The following is a 17488-nucleotide window of genomic DNA, read 5'->3' on the forward strand; positions in this document are numbered from 1 at the left end:
GGGAGAAACGGCAGTCATGGGCTGAGTTGGATCAAATCGTCCCCAGCGGCTTCGACGGCGAGGCTGGGGGAGGGAACGCCGGGTGACCATGAGCACTGGCGGCCGGGGGCCGAGCTCTGGGCCGGTCCAGTGCCACCAGCGCCGCCTCCCGGAGAAAGGCGGCGACCAGAGGGGGAGTGAGAGGAGGCGGAGGGCGGAGGAGGGCGGCGCGCCGAGAGGTTATTTGTGGTTCGCTTTGATCCCGAGGGGGGAACCTGAAACTCTCACATTCCTGGCATAGCTGCCGCCTCCACCGCGGACCGACCCAGGAGCTGCGCGATAGGGCGCGAGCAGCCAGAGCGTCTGCACAGTTGCCGAGTGCGCACCTCCGCCGCAGAGCAGATCCGAGCCGGGCTGGGACGTCCGGGCTGGGCGCGCCGGGCACCCGCGACCCGCAGCGGTAAGCAAAGCCGCTTCGCGCTCCACAGGGACGTGGCCTGCGAGAGCCCGGGTACCCGCGCCTGGCCTTCTCTGGGGGCCGGAGCGGCGCGGAGCATTCCTTCTCTGGGTGCAGTGCGTGCTTTCGAGGCGGCCGCGGCGAGAGGCTAGGACTGCTCGCCCAGGGAGCGCTGCGCGGTGCGCTTGGGCGGGTATGGAAGGCTCGCGGATCCTCTGGAGCTGAAGGAGGGGACAAATTTGGAGAAAGCAGGGAGGTTTCAGATTGTGGGTTGGACTTGGGGGGGCGTGAAACACGGCTGCAGGCGCCTCGTGGGGTTCAGTGTGTAGGGTCCTTGTGGCTCATTTGGCAAGGCAGGGGTACAGGTGTCTTTGTGTCCCTCACTGGCCCAAGAATTCCTCTTTGTCTTCCTTGGAAAATCCTCTCTGGAGCCACGAATTGGCTCTCACTTAGAAAGAATGCAGCCTGCCGTCCAGTCCGGTGACGTCAGCGCAGGAGTATTTGGAAAACAAAGAGGGCTGGAGGGATCTAGGGAGGTGGACCGGCGACGCTTAAAGACCTCTCCTGGAGGCGGACTACGCTCGCCAGCTCGTCCGTTGTGTACTGGCGTTTGTCGGAACTCCGATCCTCCGAGGATCGAGGCAGGGCGGGTCTTTTGGCCGGTGTGATCTGATTTGGACACTAGCAGTGGTTCCTTCGGCGAGCGCGAGCCCAGGCGAGGCAGGAGGTGCGCGCTTACCTGGCACGGTGGCTTTCAGAGGCACAGCGCGCTACCTCTGTAGAGGCGCACTGCTCTGGTAAGGGAAACCGAGATTAGTAACAGCTCAGAACTTCGGTATATGAAAGATGGTGGGTTTCAGGGGCTTGACTAGGACAAATTTGCGATGAGAAATTTTGGGGATGTGCCTATCTCGCAGTCCTGGCACACAGTTGGCGCGCCTGGAATCTCCGGAAGGTTCTGCATTCCTTCTCGCTGCTCCCGGATCCTCCTCAGCAGGAGTCAGCCCAGACAGTGATTAACTTAGGAAATGCCCCGCAGATGAAACTCCACGCGAATTGACTCCTAGTTGCTCGTTTTACCCTGGTAGAGAGTGTTGGTGGGGGCAATGATCGGGTGTAGGCACAGCCACCCCACCCCCAATCTGGGCAGTTGGAGTCCTGGGAGTGGCGGAGTGGATTGGGAATGGCTGCTATGCCAACTAGTCAAGCCCAAACTGAGACAGAGCACCAGGGCTAGTTTTGTGACAGAGGCGAGACCACATTCCGTTCTTCCACCTCTCTGCACACAGGGCCTGTTGCAGCGTGGATTTTGTTGGTTTTTCCCAGGATCTCAGTTGAGAGGTTTGTGTTGGAGTAGGTCATGGAAAGGAAGCTGCTGGGTGAGGGAGACAGGCCACACGAGCTGTTGGGAGCCCAGGCATGGAAGGGAATTTTTTCTTTGGTGAGACCTCTCCAAACCTTAGGTTCACAGTTCCTAACCTTCAGATCTGTAAGGTTATTGCTAATGTCAAGAAGGATATGGAGTGCCCATCCTATGGTCTTCTCTCAGTAGCAAGGGTGTGCAGAGAAGGGGTCATCATAATTAGGACGACCTGCCGTCCTTTCTTTCCCATGCTGTTTCTGTGAGCGCTCACTAGGTGGCTGGCCTTGCCTCAGCTCACAGAAGCATTATCCTATTGTACGCAGCCTTGCTTTTCTTCATTTTTTTTTTTTTTTTTTTTTTAACCAATTCGCAGGCAGTTCATTCCTTTGCTCACTCACTTTGCATGAGGACTGCCAAGGTCACCCATGACAAGGAGAGCCTGATTCATTATTATCAGCAGCCTTTGATGAAGCAGAGCCCAAGGGCTGTCCTCTAGGAGTTCTTTGGTTCAGAAGAGTGGGGGGAGCCGGCTCATGGAGGTAGAGAGAGGGGAGTTCATTGTGTCAGGGCTGCCACAAGGCATCTTCATCATGGAGGGATCTGGGAGCTGTTTGTTCAAGCTCCTATGGGATTAGTTCATCTTTTATCCCCAGATCCGTTCATTCTTTAAATGGGGGTCCTGTTGATTTCTGGCCTTGACAGCTACATGGTTAGATCTGAGCTAAGCTGGCCATGGAGTCATCCGTGGATATGTTTGCTGGGTGGCTGGCTTTAGGAGGCTGTGGTTTCTGTTAGATTACTTTCTGGTTTGCTGTCATATTTCTCTAGGATTAGTAAGTCTCCGTGGATGTCATTACAATGGTAATCATTTTCCAAGGATTTACAGTGTACCAGGAGCTCAACAGTTATTGTCTCTTTTTAAGCTCAACCATGTGGTAAACAGTATTTTTTATTTTTAATGAAGAAACTGAGGCTGAGAGCTTAGGATAATTTGCTTTAAGCAATTGGTGGCAGCATTGACAGTTTAACCCTGGCTTGTGTGAAATCCACCTAACCCAGCCTTCCTGTGTACCATTATGCTTGCAACCAGACTGTGAGGGAAGGTTGTCACCCTTCTCATGTGCTTCCACTGATCTCTCTCTCTCTCTCTCTCTCTCTCTCTCTCTCTCTCTTTCTCCCTTCCCCCCCGCCCCCAGGTGCTCTGGGTCCAGGCGCCTGCTGGCCATTGTCTAGAAAGGTGTGCATAAGCCAAAGAAGCATGAGGACGCTTGAAGACTCCTCGGGGACAGTCTTGCACCGCCTCATCCAGGAACAGCTGCGCTATGGCAACCTGACAGAGACTCGGACGCTGCTGGCCATCCAGCAGCAGGCCCTGCGGGGTGGAGCTGGAGCTGGAGCTGGAGCTGGGGGCACAGGGAGCCCCCAGGCTTCCCTGGAGATCTTGGCACCTGAGGACAATCAGGTGCTACAGCAGGCCACCAGGCAAGAGCCCCAAGGCCAAGAGCATCAGGGTGGTGAGGCCCACCTGGCAGAGAACACCCTCTACAGGCTGTGTCCACAGCCCAGCAAGGGTGAGGAGCTGCCTACCTATGAGGAGGCCAAAGCCCACTCGCAGTACTATGCAGCCCAGCAGGCAGGGCCACGGCCACACATCGCAGAACGGGATCCCCGTGGGGGCCCAGGAGGCAGCCACCGGCAAGATGAGGCCCTCCGAGAGCTGAGGCATGGGCACGTGCGCTCGCTGAGTGAACGGCTCCTGCAGCTGTCCCTGGAGAGGAACGGTGCCCGAGTCCCCAACCACATGAGCTCTTCTCATAGCTTCCCACAGTTGGCTCGCAGTCAGCAGTGCCCTCCACCCCGGGGTCCTCCTGCTGAGGTCCCAGAGTCCCGTGGACCCCCACCCCAGTACCCACACGTTGTACTCCCTCATGAGACTACTGCTGTCACCGACCCGAGGTACCGCACCCGCTGCAGCCCACACTTCCAGCGTGCTGAAGTCAGGTAACTACCCCCTCTGTGGCCTTTCAAACTCTGGCTTTCTTCCAGTGTAGTCTCCCAAGAAAGAGAGCCTTAATATCCACTCCTGTGTCCTAGGAGTTTGAGCTGACAAGACTGCTAGCCCACTCCACCCCTACCAGCTCCAGAGGCTGCCTAATACAGCCCCCAATTTCCTCTAAGGGAGAGCCAAAGGCTGCAGGAGAGGACAACTTAACCAAGGTCACATGAGAAGTTAGCATCGTTGCTTTGGTTCACAGATACACACTACTTAGCAGGTCTGCTTAGTAGGAGCGGCAAATAGCTAGAGTTCTTAGGAGACAGGAATTATATCAAGGGTTGGCAGCAAGATAGCAAAAAGAACTTTCAAAAGACAAAGAATGGGAATCATTGCCATATAGTTCCCATGTCATGAAGAATGAAACTGTGGCCTCCCTGGAAGTTTGGTTTTTGTTTCAGTGGACAGCTTGCTTTCTCTAACCACTGGAAGAGGCGTTCTTAATGCGTCTAAAAGAGCCAGGTGGCCACCCTAGAAACCACTCTCAGTCAGAGCTGTTCTGTCACTATTGTTTTTCCATTTATGCTTTTCCATGTTCCTGTAACTAGTAGTGGGAGAAGAGGCTGGGTCCAGATGAGCTCCTTTCTTTGGAGCCTCAGGAGAGGTTGTGAGTTTGCCTCTTGAGTATGAAAGGAAGCCACAAGAGGATGGGATGTGATTCAACTTCAGAAGGTGAATGCAAGGGTCGCACATGTAGAGAGAGGTTAGCATAGGGGCCAGAATGGAGGCAAGGGACCAGGAGGCAGGAAACCAGAACACTACAGAAATGAGGGTTCCTGGATGAGGCTCTGCCTGAGTCATCTCCCCAGGATTAGCACCCTCTCCAGAGAGGCAGACACATCCATCATTGTTGCATCTTCTCCTGGGGTTGTCCAGGGAAACCCATCAGAGGGAGCCATAGATTTATGAACTCCCTGCTCCCTGTGGGGGCTCAGGGTCCAACTCTGATTCTCTTCATGCCTACTGAGTCTTTGTTTAGTCATTTGCTTTCTCACCGTTTTGCCTTTTCTGGGGAAGATGCCTTTCCTTGCCTCCAAGAAATGAGTGTGTAGTGTGACAGCCTTAGTGGAAGAACCACGGGGGAGTGGGGAAAGCCTTGTGGGCTTGCTCGAGCTCCAGGCCCTCCGGAGTCCCACCTTATCTCGTTTCTCAGGGCTGGTCAGGAAGAGTTTGGGAAGCTGAGTCGTGGTTTCCTCTTTTGGACCAGCCCTAGTGAATGCCGTCAGGAAGTGATAATATTTCAGTAAAGCAGACTTGTTTTAAGGAGAACAAAAAGGGGAGGGGGGAGCAAGGGAAAGGGAAAGCAAGTGTGGCGGGAAGGACACAGCTATTCTTTTCTCTAGCTCAGTCACCCCCAAAGAATGCTGCTGTGTCTGCCTGGCCTGTGCAGGAGCAGCAGGTTTCAGAAGCTGCCCCCAGAATGTCCACATCAACAGAGAAAGCAGTTTGGACATTCCACTGGGTGCGGGGCTCTGCCCAGCTGTTCCTGGAAGCCTTACTTTAGGTAGCAGGGAAGAGCACCTGCTGCTTTCTCCTTTTGGCTGACAAATGAAAACTGTTGGGCACTGGAAACAGGGACCTGAGCCTAGGACCCTAATGAGAGCAGAGGGAGGCCCGGGCTGTAAGAGTGGTATGCCTGCTGAGCAGATGGACTCAGGAGTGGAGTGTTTCTACAGGCCTCTACAACTTGAAAACTTCTTTATGAAATGGAAGCATTTGTGACAATTGGAGTAACAAGACCTTAAAAAGCTCTTTAACTTCCCATGCCTCTCTCTTTGCTCCTTTCTGCAACACAGAACCCGGAGGGTGATGTTGCCCCTGTGCTGTGAAGTAGTAGAATATTGTCCCTTGAACTCTACAGCATGCCAAGCCAAAGGCAGACTGCATACTTTACACTCTGAGTGTGCCCAGGTCCCTCCCGGGAGAGCTGGGATGACCTTCATTAGGGGAGTGCTTGCTGTGTCCACACCAGCGCTTACCTGTGAGGCGGGAGACCCTTTTGATATATAGCGGAGGAATAGGCGTGAAGCTGGAGCTGGGATTTGAACCCTTAGGTATCACACTCTTTCCTGACATCTATCTTATTGCTATTAGCTTAACCAGAGCCCTCTAAGGATGTTTTGCAAGTTGAGAGGATGGGAACCAAGACCTGGTGGGAGAGAGGGAAAGAAAGGGAAAGAAGAGAGGGAGGGAGGGAGGAAAGGAGAAAACTTGAGCATGCTACTTCAGTGGACCTGAAACTAAGGATTTGTAAGAGACAAGGTAGCTGATGGGCCCAGCCACCCAATTGCTCTGGAGCCTTGGAAGACTGTTGGTTTAGTTAACTTCTAGAACCAAAACGAAACTTCTCTTGATTTGAAAGCACAAAGATGCATTTTTTTAAAATGCCTTAGTGAGCAGTAGTTCTTGTGAGACCTAGGATGGCGCAGGTGATCCCCAAGGCCTTAGCCCTAGTGAGGCAGGGCATGACCTCTTGATCTTTATCCCCTCCAGCCCTGCTCTCCAGCCCCAGAGTCCCAGAGAGCCTTGGGCAGATACCATGTGGGAAGGGGACCTTCCCACTGGTCACTATCTAACACTGGAATTGGCAGTTTCTTAATATTAACGGTGGGGGTCTGTGAGTCTCTTGAGTGTTATGTCTTCTCTTCTCCAGGATCCTGCAGGCCCAGGTACCTCCTGTGTTCCTCCAGCAGCAGCAGCAGCAACAGCAGCAACAGCAGCAGTACCAGTACCTGCAGCAGCCCCAGGAGCACACTGCGCCCCCACACCCAGCTGTTCTCAGTCATGGCCCTCTGGGAGTGGAGGGACCAGCAAGTGTCCAGGCCTTCTCTGCCACTGTGGGGAGTGCCGAGCTGACCCAGATGGAGATTGTGTTGAGAGACAATGCCAGGCTGCAGAGGGACAATGAGAGGCTGCAGAGGGAACTGGAGAGCTCAGCAGAAAAGGGGAGCCGCATTGAAAAGGTAGGCTTGCTGGGGTCTCAGACCAGGTGAAAGAGGCAGGAAGACAGAGGAGTGGAGGCAGAGGGGCAGAGAGCTGGCATGTGACAGGATTTCTGTCTTTCTGGCCTGAACTCCTTACACACCTCCGCAGCTGACTCCAGACAGCTGGGGAATAGCCGAGAGGCCGCCAGAGCTAGCCCTGAGCATGAGCAGTTGCTGGCCAGTGGCAGTTAGAAAGAGCTCATTCACCAGCTCTCTGCTCACTCACACCCTGGCCTGCATACAACCCCTCCCCTGGACACCTCCCACAGAGAGCTCTTTGTGTCCCCTACACAACAGCCAGTCTGTTCCAGGCCAAAGAGAAAGTCCCTCCTCTTGTAAAAAAAAAAAAAAAAAAAAAAGTGACTTGTTGGCATGGCAAGCTAGCTAGGAGCACGTGCAGGACCTGCAGCAGCCAAGTGGGAGGGGTGGCTGGGGCCAGGGTGGCCCTCCTCGTGGACAGTGGCAGAGCAGGAAGCAAGAGACTCCAGACAGAGCAGCTCAGGTCTGGTGCCCCCTTCTTTAGTGCAGCTGAGCTGAGGTTCTCCTGTAGCAGATAGCTTCAGGCTTGCCTGTTGTGTTGGTAACGGCCCAGACCACCCAGGCCCTCTTGTGCTCAGATTTCTCTGCAGACACCAGCCAAAAGTAAAATGCGACTTTCTGGAAAATGGCCACAGAAAGGCTGTATTTAGTTGCCCTGGAGGCAGTCCCTCGCTGAGTTCCTGGCCAGGTTACGGGCAGCATCTGGTCCTTCTGGCAACAGATGGGTCCTTTGGGGCTGGTCGCGAAATCCAGCTCCCCAGGCGGCTTCGGGCTTCTGACCATCCCCCTACAGCCACTTGGGTCCTTTGCTCCCCTTTCTTGCTCTCCTCTCTCCCTTTTTCAGTGTATAAGTGACAGATCTGCCTGGGATCAGTCCCCGGAAGCCCCGTCCTTCCTTCAACTCTGCTTGTGTCTCTTGCAGCTGGAGAGTGAAATCCAGCGGCTTTCTGAAGCCCACGAGAGCCTGACAAGAGCTTCTTCCAAGCGTGAGGCCCTGGAGAAGACCATGCGGAACAAGATGGACAGTGAAATGAGGCGGTTGCAGGACTTCAACCGCGATCTCAGAGGTGAAAACCGGGCACACGGTGGGAGGGCTGGAGAGCATCTGCAGAGCTTTGCTTCGCTAGGGGAGAATCCCAAATCTCTGTTCTCCACACACATAAGTGCAAACTGACTCCAAGGCCAGGCTAACTCTTTGTGGGGCGCCCTGTAAGATGCTTGTCTCTGTTCTGGACCATGTACGTGGAGTCCCCAAGGTGCAGTTCCAATGTAGTGTCTCCTGCCTGGGCACCTGAGCTGGGGCTTCCTATGAGCCTCCCTCCAGCTTGGAGGAAGCAGCTTCATCAATAGGACCCCAGAGAACTCTCCAGCCAGGCAGCATCTCCAGACACTAAAACATCTGCCCTTCATTTGTAACAGAGAGATTGGAATCCGCAAATCGACGCCTGGCAAGCAAGACACAGGAGGCCCAGGCAGGCAGTCAAGACATGGTGGCCAAGTTGCTTGCTCAGAGTGAGTAGGGGTCCTACTAAAAAGCCTTGTCAGCTGTGTAGATGATGAGACCACAGTGGCCCTGTGGGATGGTGGCATGGCCCTCTGCCTTGGAAAGCAGTAGCTACTTTATGATAGACCTCAGGAGAGGGCTGGCTTCCAAAAAGGAACAAGACATGGTTCTATATTTATTGGAAAGAGCAGTTGGTATATGTGGGAAAGCTGGAGGGCAGTGATTGGTGGAGCTGTGATACTGACCATCAGTGCAGGGTTGTCTGCCGCAGAGGCGCATGGGGTGGAGGGATCCCTGGCAACCAGGAGAATGAAGAGTCAGAGTTTTCTGGGGAGTCCAAGCAGAAGAAAGCCTGGAAATGGGAATGTGAGAAGCTGAGAAGCCTGGTGGAGTCGAGCCATGGCAAGGTTACCAGCGATCTGGGGCAAAAGCAATGAGGGGGTTCAGGAGGTTTTGCTCTAAAGGGGGATGTGCAGTCATCCTTTAAGGGTGGATGAGTTACTCCTCCATCCCTCGTCATTTGTTCATTAGAACTGGGCTAAGCGCCTGGCAGGTATTTTAGTGAAGGGAGAAAATGGGCCCAGGAAATGGGAAGGTGAAGAAAGTGGGAATGAGATCAAGAATGTTCATGGTCCCAGAGATTGGTAATGAGGAGGTCCCTGGTGGGCTGGGAGAACTGGGGCCCTACAGGGATGGAGATGCACTTAGATGGCTCCAGTGGGGGTGCATGGAGCAGCTGGAGGCACAGAGGGAACCCTGAGAGCAACAGGAAGAAGCTCAAAGCCCCACAGGGATCAGAATGGTTGGTTCCTGGTTAAGGTGTCTTCCAAAGGAACCCAATCAGAAAACCTACTGTCAGCGATAATGAGTGCCCAGAAGCAGCATGAGTCTGGCTGGCTGCACCCCTACTTCCTTCCAGGAGGACTCAGAGCCCTGGCCCATGCCCCTCCCTCAGTACCTGCTGGGGTTGGGAGCGGGGAAACAAAGGCCAAGGGGACTGAGAAGGTTGGCAGGAGATAGACAGCCTGTACTAGACAGGCTGAGCGAGGAGCGCCCCCCCCAAAAAAAAAAGGGGGGGGGCGGTACAGCTCTGGCAGTTACCTTGGGAATCTGGAGAGCTAGAGCTGGGAGGCGAGGCAGATGGGGGGGTGTACTTGAGGGGCGCTTTTAGGGCCTGACTCTGCCAAAGAAAGGAAGTGGGGGGACGGTTTCTGGAAGCCTGCGAAGGGGAGGGCCGGGAGAGGCTGGCCGGGCGGCGTTTCCGCTCCCTGGGGAGCGAGCGAGCGCCAGGCTGTTCTTGGCTTCTTGCTGGGGCCATTAATCTCGCAGGCAGCCGCGGGTGACCTGGATGCCTAGCATTCCTGAGCCGCCCGGCTGTTCCGCTCGCGGCCCGCCCCCCGCCGCTCCGCCCCCAAGCACTGAGCCTGGCGCCCTTCGGCCAGCGGGGCCCTGGGAGGAGGCAGGGCTAGCGCTCAGGCAGACGGGGCCGGGGTGGGGAGACTCGTGGCTCTAGGCTCACGAGCATCTCCCTGTCCCTTGGGTAGAGCGCGTTTCTCAAAGCCCTTTACACGCGCTCCTGGCAGCAGGACCACGGCTTCGTTAGGTCCTCGAGGGCCCCAAGGTCCAGCTGCCACCTCACCGAGGCACCTTAAAGGCTGTGCCAAGCTGCAGGAAGTTTCTGTAAGCAAAAGGCTGGGTCCTCCGGCTCCGCCATGCCAAGGGCTGAGGGAGCCCCAGCAGTTTTCAGGGAGGATGTCTGCTTGACCTTTTTTGTTCATGGTGTCAGGCAGCACTCGTGCAGAGTGTGGCCATCTGGGAGTCTGAAGCCTCCTCTGCTTCCTTGTCTTATCTTCCGGAGCCTCAGGCTCCAGTGTGGTAGGACACGAGGATGTTCTACCTCCCGGTCATGCTGAGCTTGGATTCTAACCTGTAGGGACACTACCTTTGAGTCCAAACCTGCCTGCTCTCTCCCATCCCCCACTGGCTGAATGTTAAAGCAGCCAATTTGTGAAGAGCTCCATGCCTTTACCACTATCCTTCCACATCGTTTCCCTCCCTGCCAAAGAATGAAGCCAGCCAGCCTCCAGAATTCTAAGCCAGGGTTACCTCGGAGTCCTCCCTTTCCTGACCTGAGGCAGTGAATGTCCTTTGTGTATGCTAAGGGTACTACTGTTCAGTACCACAGGTTCACACATGGCTCAGAGATGAAAATAAATAGCATCCAGCCATTTCTCCATCTTGCCGCATTGCCAGCACTCAACAGCCAGTGGCTATAAGCTTGGATGGCACAGTATAGAATAATCCCACTGTAACAGAAAAGTCGACTAGATACGAGTGCTGCTCCAGAGCTGCGCTTGTTAGGTTAACCTCGCGGCCTGTTCCTTTCCTTCTCCAGCTCAGTAGCCAGCTACTCCAGTATGAGACCTGCAAGAGCCAGGGAGACAGCTCAGTCAGTAGAACAAGTGTGTGCCTGGCAAGCACACGGGCCTGAGCTCAATCCCTGGTACAGCAAAACAAAAAACAACAGTGTGAGACTTGAAGAAGGCAGGGCACCGAGGTGAATTTAGCCTAGAGCTTGGCATGAAGATCCTGTGATTTTGCCAAGGTCTTGTTTAGCCCAGCTATTTGAAGAGGTCTCCAAGCCCTAAGCAGAGTGCCCCTGGTGATTTATTTTTGAGACAAAGTCTTGATAATACAGTTCAGGGTAACCCTAAACTTACTTACTATGTGGCTTACACTGGCCTCGAACTCGCCAAGATCCTCCTGCTTCAGCCTGCTGAATGCTGGGATTACAGACAGGTGCCACCAGGCCCAGCTTACCACCGGGCAGCTAACAAGGTGATTTAAAAGTCAGCATAGCTGGAGTCTCAGGCACAAGTCTTTGGACCAGAGTCATTTTTGCTGTGCTGCAGAGTCTGCATTCCTTTAGGAATTTGGTCACCTACATCCAAATTCCCAGACCCTGCACTTAGGGGAATCACAGTCCTCCTTGACTAATCTCAGGGAGCATCTCTAGTCATCTGAGCTTGAGGGAACAGTGGCCATAAGTGGAGATGGTAACATCTGGGACAATTAGAAGTGTCCCAGCAGAGATGGTGTGGCATACTTGTTACCTCAAAGGTGCTGTTGCCTTCCCATTTCCTCCTGTTTTGTGAAATAGGGATTATCACCGTAGCTAATTCCTAGGCTTCTAGAGAGTGGAGAAGGCGTCACCGCGCAGCCTAACAGGCAGTGGAGCTAGCCGGGGTGGTCACCGTCGCTGACTGGGCCCCTCCTACCTGCAGGCTATGAACAGCAGCAGGAGCAGGAGAAGCTGGAGCGCGAGATGGCCCTGCTGCGTGGTGCTATTGAGGACCAGCGACGACGGGCTGAGCTGCTGGAGCAGGCGCTGGGCAATGCACAGGGCCGCGCAGCACGAGCAGAGGAGGAGCTACGTAAGAAACAGGCCTACGTGGAGAAGGTGGAGCGGCTGCAGCAAGCACTTGGGCAGCTGCAGGCTGCTTGCGAGAAGCGAGAACAGCTGGAGCTACGTCTTCGCACACGCCTGGAGCAGGAACTAAAGGCCCTGCGTGCACAGCAGGTGAGCTGGCAGGCCTGTGAGGGAGGTAGAGGTGGAGCAGCCAGCAGCAGAGGGCCAGCTCAGAGCCCTGGGAGCCCCTGCTGAGACCTAGGCGCAGCAGCCCCTGCCCCCAGGAAGCCAGCGCAATTGATCTGTGTCCCATCTTTGCTGCACGCTTCTTCTGTTCACCCACTTGTCACAGCAGAGACTCTGCCACTTGGCCTAGATGTAGGCTTGGGAGTCTCCTGTCCTCAGCATCCTTGATACGTAGAGAGAGTAAGCTGCTATTAACTGTAGAAGACTGGCCACCTCTCCTCTAGCTGCCCAAGACAGGATTTTGGTCCTGAGTCTCTCTCTCCTTGGGCTTCTGTGTGAGCATCTTTCAGTGTTTACAAACTAGATAGTTCTGTCTCTACTTCCGTCCCTAACCTTCTCACTGAGGTAATTATCAATAGCACTCCTGTTCCAGTCCAGAGAATTTATTATATGGTCTCCTGTGTCCATGAAGACCATGGCCACCACACTCCAACACCCACCTTGACGCGATGCTCCTTGCTCTGCAGAGACAGGTGGGCACCCCCGGAGGTTGCAGCAGCCATGGTGGGTCCCCAGAGCTCAGTGCCCTGCGACTATCAGAACAACTTCGGGAGAAGGAGGAGCAGATCCTGGCCCTGGAGGCTGACATGACCAAGTGGGAGCAGAAATACCTGGAGGAGCGTGCCATGAGACAGTTCGCCATGGATGCAGCCGCCACAGCAGCTGCCCAGCGCGATACCACTCTCCTCCGACACTCCCCGCAGCCCTCACCCAGCAGCAGCTTCAATGAGGGACTACTCACCAGCGGACACAGGCATCAGGAGATGGAAAGCAGGTTCGGCGTTGCACATAAGATACGGTGTCCTCTGCTCTGTCCTTGATTCGTAGTCCCCACTGAGCTCAGCAATCCCTCTGCTTCTTAGGTGACCCTGCATTTGAGCACTCCAAGAATTACAAGCACAGACTCTGGCTGTGCAGAAAATGGGGCATCCAGGCTCTGCAACCCTTCCCTAGTGTAGCCCTCCAGCATGAGGGTCATATCCCTGCTGTCTATCATCAGCGAGTTCAGGTCCCATCCCTGCTGACCCACTCAGGCAATGTGAGGAGGGCCCAGTGCCTCAGGTGCCCTGGCTCTGGGAGCATCAGCTCCACTCCTTGTCTGCATCGCAATGGCAAGGAGGATGCACCTGGCATTAGGGAGAGGTGGCAACTTGCACAAGATGGGGGAGTGGAGGCACTGGCTCTGTGGGTCTGACCATGTGGACATGGTCTCCCTTCTCAGGCTAAAGGTGCTCCATGCCCAGATCCTGGAGAAGGACGCAGTGATCAAGGTCCTTCAGCAGCGCTCCAGGAAGGACCCTGGCAAGGCTGCCCAGGGCTCCCTGCGACCAGCCAAGTCAGTGCCATCCATCTTCCCAGCTGCAGCAGCAGGGACCCACGGCTGGCAAGGACTCTCATCAAGTGAGCCCCAAGCAGATGCTTCTGCCCGGCTGGTGATGGGTAAGAAGAGGCTGGTAGTGTGGAGAGACAGGAGTTGCTCTTGGGCAGGGGCACAGGTTACCAGTCTCCCTACTCCCAGAACCAAGGCGCCTAGGGTCCAGAACTTCCTGACTCCTTGGCAGACCATCTTATGCTTGGGCTCAGTGGCCCTACAGCTGATGACAGCAGCCCCAGCTCCATGCATTCTGTCGCCATAGGCCCCAGCCACCTAACCACCCAAGTGAAAATGGAGCTTTCTTTACAGATACATATACCTCCTACACAAGTCCTCTCTACTCTTCCTTCTAAACTGATACAACAGAAACGCTGAGTTTCATCAACATAGAAATGTTCCACCACTGAAAACACTTGGAAACTGATCCAACTCCACTTACTTCCTTTTGAAAACAAGTGTTCTCTGGGAATGGTGTCGAATGTCTATAGTCCCAGCTACTCAGGAAGCTGAGGCAGGAGTAAGGCCAGCCTAGGCAACTCAGCAAGACCCTGTCTAAAAGTTTAAAACATAAGGGCCGGCCAAAAAGTTCAGCAGATTAAAGTGCCTGCAAGTAGGCACAGGGGCCAGGGGTTTGATCCCTGAGCCTGCCGTGCTGGCCCTGCCCCTGGGGCACACTGAGATAACAATTGAGACTGGGCGAGGTGATATGCACCTGTAATCCCAGCTCTTGGGAGGCTGTAAACAGGTGGATCACTATGAGTCCGATCTAGCAGTGAGACCCTAAACACCCTGTGGACCCTCCCCTAAAAATACGAAAAAAAAAAAAAAAGTTTAAAAAATAAAAAGCTAGAATGTAGCTCAGTGCTCCTTGGATTCACTGTACAGTATGAAGGGCTTGTGGAGGGGGACAGAAGGATTTAGCCTTAACAGAGTTGTTCCAGATCAAGAGGTGCCCATTTGGTCCAGCTCACTGGGTTACTCTTCATTGGGGCCACATCTTGTAAGCTGGACATTAACCGCCAAACCTCCCTTCCTACAGACAGGATACCTGTGGAGGAGCCAGCGGCTGCAGCTCCCCTCCCTACCCACTCCAAACACGGAAGTAGAGATGGGAGCACCCAGACCGATGGCCCCGTGGAGAGCCCCTGTGCTTACCTGGCATCAGAGTCCGACAGCCTTCCAGGATGCAGCAGTGGCCAGAGGGCGGCCTCTCTGGGTGAGCCCCCAGTTCCTCCTGGCTTCTGTGCTGGGCCATCTGAGGGTGTGCTGGAGTGTGAGCTGGGACACCAAGGCCCCCTCTCCCCAAACCCTTCCTGATCGTTGTTCATCCTTAATGGGGAGCTCTGCATTGGGAGAGGTCTCTGCATGGGGAGAGGTCAGGAAAGATCTGGCTGACCCCCAGTAGGAGCATGAAGCGTGAGGGCTGCTGGTGCATAAGTAGAGGAGCTGGAAAGGCCTAATCAAGAGAGAGCCCAAACTCAGAAGCACTGTGGCCCAGTGAAAGGCGCTGTTGCCATCCTTTCCTTACACGTTTCATTGCCAATCTGCATGCCTAAGATACTGGAGCTGGTCAAGTCATCCTGATGGCACGCATGCGTTGGGAGACTGTTTGCGAGGAGCAGGAGGAGAAACTTGAGAAGACGCCCTTTTTTCTTTTGCTCTCCTTTCACATTAACCTCTGCGTATTTGCCTGGGCCTCGTGATCTCAGAAAGCCACAAGCATGAAAAGAATGCTTCAGCTTCCCTCCTTTGGGCTCTCCATGGCTTCCTTTAAGCCTTCCAACCAGTCCAAAATCACAAACACTAGAGTGTGGTCTGTTCTGAGACAGTTGAGAAGAAGCAGGGCTTTGTGCTTGGTCACACACACTGTGGGAACCTGGACAGCCAAGAGGAGGAAAGCTGGTGAAGACCTTTGTTATAAAAATTTTTAAAGGGCAAGATTTTAAAAAGAGCAATCGAGTGACACTCATGACACATACCTGTTTTTTTATCTCTCTCTAGACTCTATAGCTACATCCAGAGTCCAGGACTTGTCGGATATGGTGGAGATACTGATCTAAAGGCGATGGTTCCTTGGGGACCCTGGATTGTGCCTTCCCCTCCTCTGCCACTCGGCCATTCCAGCAGCCCCTAGCTGCAGCTTCCCTACTTCCCCTAGTCTTGGACCAGCCAGTCCCAGGAGCGTGGGAAAGAGTGCTACAGGGAAGAGGGGAGCTGACAGAGGCCTGCGCCCCAGCAGATTCCACTTAAGCTACATTCCACCCGTGCCCATGGAGAATGTGGATTCATTCTTTACCTGCTGCTGGGATAGCAACAGAAAGCTCAGAAGGTCTCTGAGCCCCCTCTGCCCTGCCAGTTGGCATTTAGGCAACAAGGGAGAGGGGCTATGTTGGCTTGGGGAGCCGAATCCCAAGGATGATTGCCCATGGGCACCAAGTGGGGTCCCCAGGCCAGCTGTGGTTTTTTTCCTCTGGCTGAGTTTGGTTCCAGCGAACCTCATCTGCTCTTCAGCTCCTCACTGCCTTCTTGGGAACACAAGACTTGAATCTTTTAGGGACTATGAGGAGTGTGCATCTTGGAGAAGCCACAGCTTCACTCATTTGGAATGGTTTGGGAGCCATTCAAGTGAGCTGGGGGACAGTGTGTGGTTTGTATATAATTCCTTGTCTTATGGAACAGAAGATGGCGGCATCTTGGTTCAGGTTGGCCTTCATGGGCTCTGCTCATTGCCTCTGCTACTACAGTTTCCAAAACTTCTGACTGGCTTCCCGGTTATTCCTCCTTCTCAAGTCCTTGGTCCATGGAGTTGGATGTAGGCTGATCACAGGATGTTTGTGTTGGTCTGTCAAGACCCTGTCGTAAATGCCCATAGGATCTCCAGCCTTTTGAAACTTCTGTCCCTGAGATGGATTCCTGTCAGTTTGATCATAAACTCTGAGCCAGGTGAAATGAGCCACCACACAGAGACATCTGCCATGCCCACCCGTCCACATGGGTGGCCCTGCCCAGCGCCAGTTTTCTCTGAGGAAACTGGAGAAATTGTCTTGTTCTCACAAATGTCTTTGTTCCGACCTGGAGGGACTGGGAAAAGGAACACTGCTGTTGAAAACTAGTCATTGAGCTACAAGATGTAACTCAGCTTGTCCTCTGAGTGGAGTCTATCACAAAATATCCCCTGTGAGGCTGGCTCCTCAAGCTACCCATCCCCAGCCCTGAAGCTGGGCCTGACCCTTGGAACTGAGGTCACAGGATCCCACCTGGCAGCCTACAGCAACAGTGGCTTTGACTTCCGGTCTTAAAGCCCCCCTAGTTAAGCCCCAGGAGCAATTGGTGTGTATTAGCAGTTTTGTCTTTACTGTTTAGTTTTTCTCAAATCTTTGTTGTGTTTTTTTATCACTGTTTTTAGATTCAATATATATTGTTTTATTCTCATGGTTCCCTGAATTTCCTTTTTAAACATTTGCATTTGCTGGACAATTGCATATTTTTTTTAATTCCCCCTACCTCTGTTTAAAGCTGAAAAATACATTTGGTTCATGTGCATTGTTTACAAAGCAAAAAGAAGGAAAAAAAAAGGCAAAAAAATATTGTGAAAGGTGAAAAAAAAAACAACTTAATATATTTTGGATTAATATTTGGTATTTCCTTTAAAGTATTTTTTTTTTTTTGTGCTGTGAACGTTTGCTGCCAAAGACCATGATGTGTGTCTATATGTTTAAGTTATCATAAATATTTAAAATGTAAACATGGCTGTTTTGTTATGCCACCCTGTACCAGGATTGCTGCTGCATTCCACCAGGTATAACCGTATTTTAATAAAAAAAAAGTTATCAAGAGTGGTGTCTTTGCATGGGTGACACTTATTGTACTGACAGAAAAAAGTGGGTGAGGATTGTGACTCAGTCTCATCAAGGACCCAACACTCTGCATCCCCAGGCACTTGTGACGCTTCTTTAAGGAGAGGTGGAATGAGGGCATGGCTGCTTTTTCTATTTTTATAGAAGACATTTCTCAAAAATTAGGAGACAATGAGTACAGTAAATGGGCCAGCCAGATAGCTCAGCAGATTAAAGCACCTG

General features: G+C 53.4%; 1 protein-coding gene across 3 annotated transcripts; it reads left to right on the forward strand.

The window, feature by feature from the left end:
* Positions 1 to 266: 266 nt before the first annotated feature.
* Amotl2 (angiomotin like 2) lies at positions 267 to 17245 on the forward strand. Of its 3 annotated transcripts, none has more exons than XM_004625004.2 (10): positions 267 to 439; positions 2996 to 3800; positions 6506 to 6815; positions 7798 to 7942; positions 8295 to 8387; positions 11664 to 11959; positions 12502 to 12809; positions 13257 to 13474; positions 14449 to 14625; positions 15411 to 17245. In XM_004625004.2, exons 2-10 carry the CDS (start codon positions 3058 to 3060, stop codon positions 15467 to 15469), a joined length of 2349 nt encoding a protein of 782 aa, XP_004625061.1. In that variant the 5' UTR covers positions 267 to 439; positions 2996 to 3057; the 3' UTR covers positions 15470 to 17245. The 3 variants fall into 3 exon arrangements, with proteins under 3 accessions (XP_004625061.1, XP_023560830.1, XP_023560827.1); XM_023705062.1 differs by lacking the exon at positions 267 to 439 and adding an exon at positions 689 to 1233; XM_023705059.1 differs by lacking the exon at positions 267 to 439 and adding an exon at positions 1265 to 1777.
* The last annotated feature ends 243 nt before the right edge of the window (positions 17246 to 17488 follow it).

Source organism: Octodon degus, unplaced genomic scaffold, assembly GCF_000260255.1.
Source record: "Octodon degus isolate 3935 unplaced genomic scaffold, OctDeg1.0 scaffold00008, whole genome shotgun sequence".
NCBI classification, from domain to species: Eukaryota; Metazoa; Chordata; class Mammalia; order Rodentia; family Octodontidae; genus Octodon; species Octodon degus.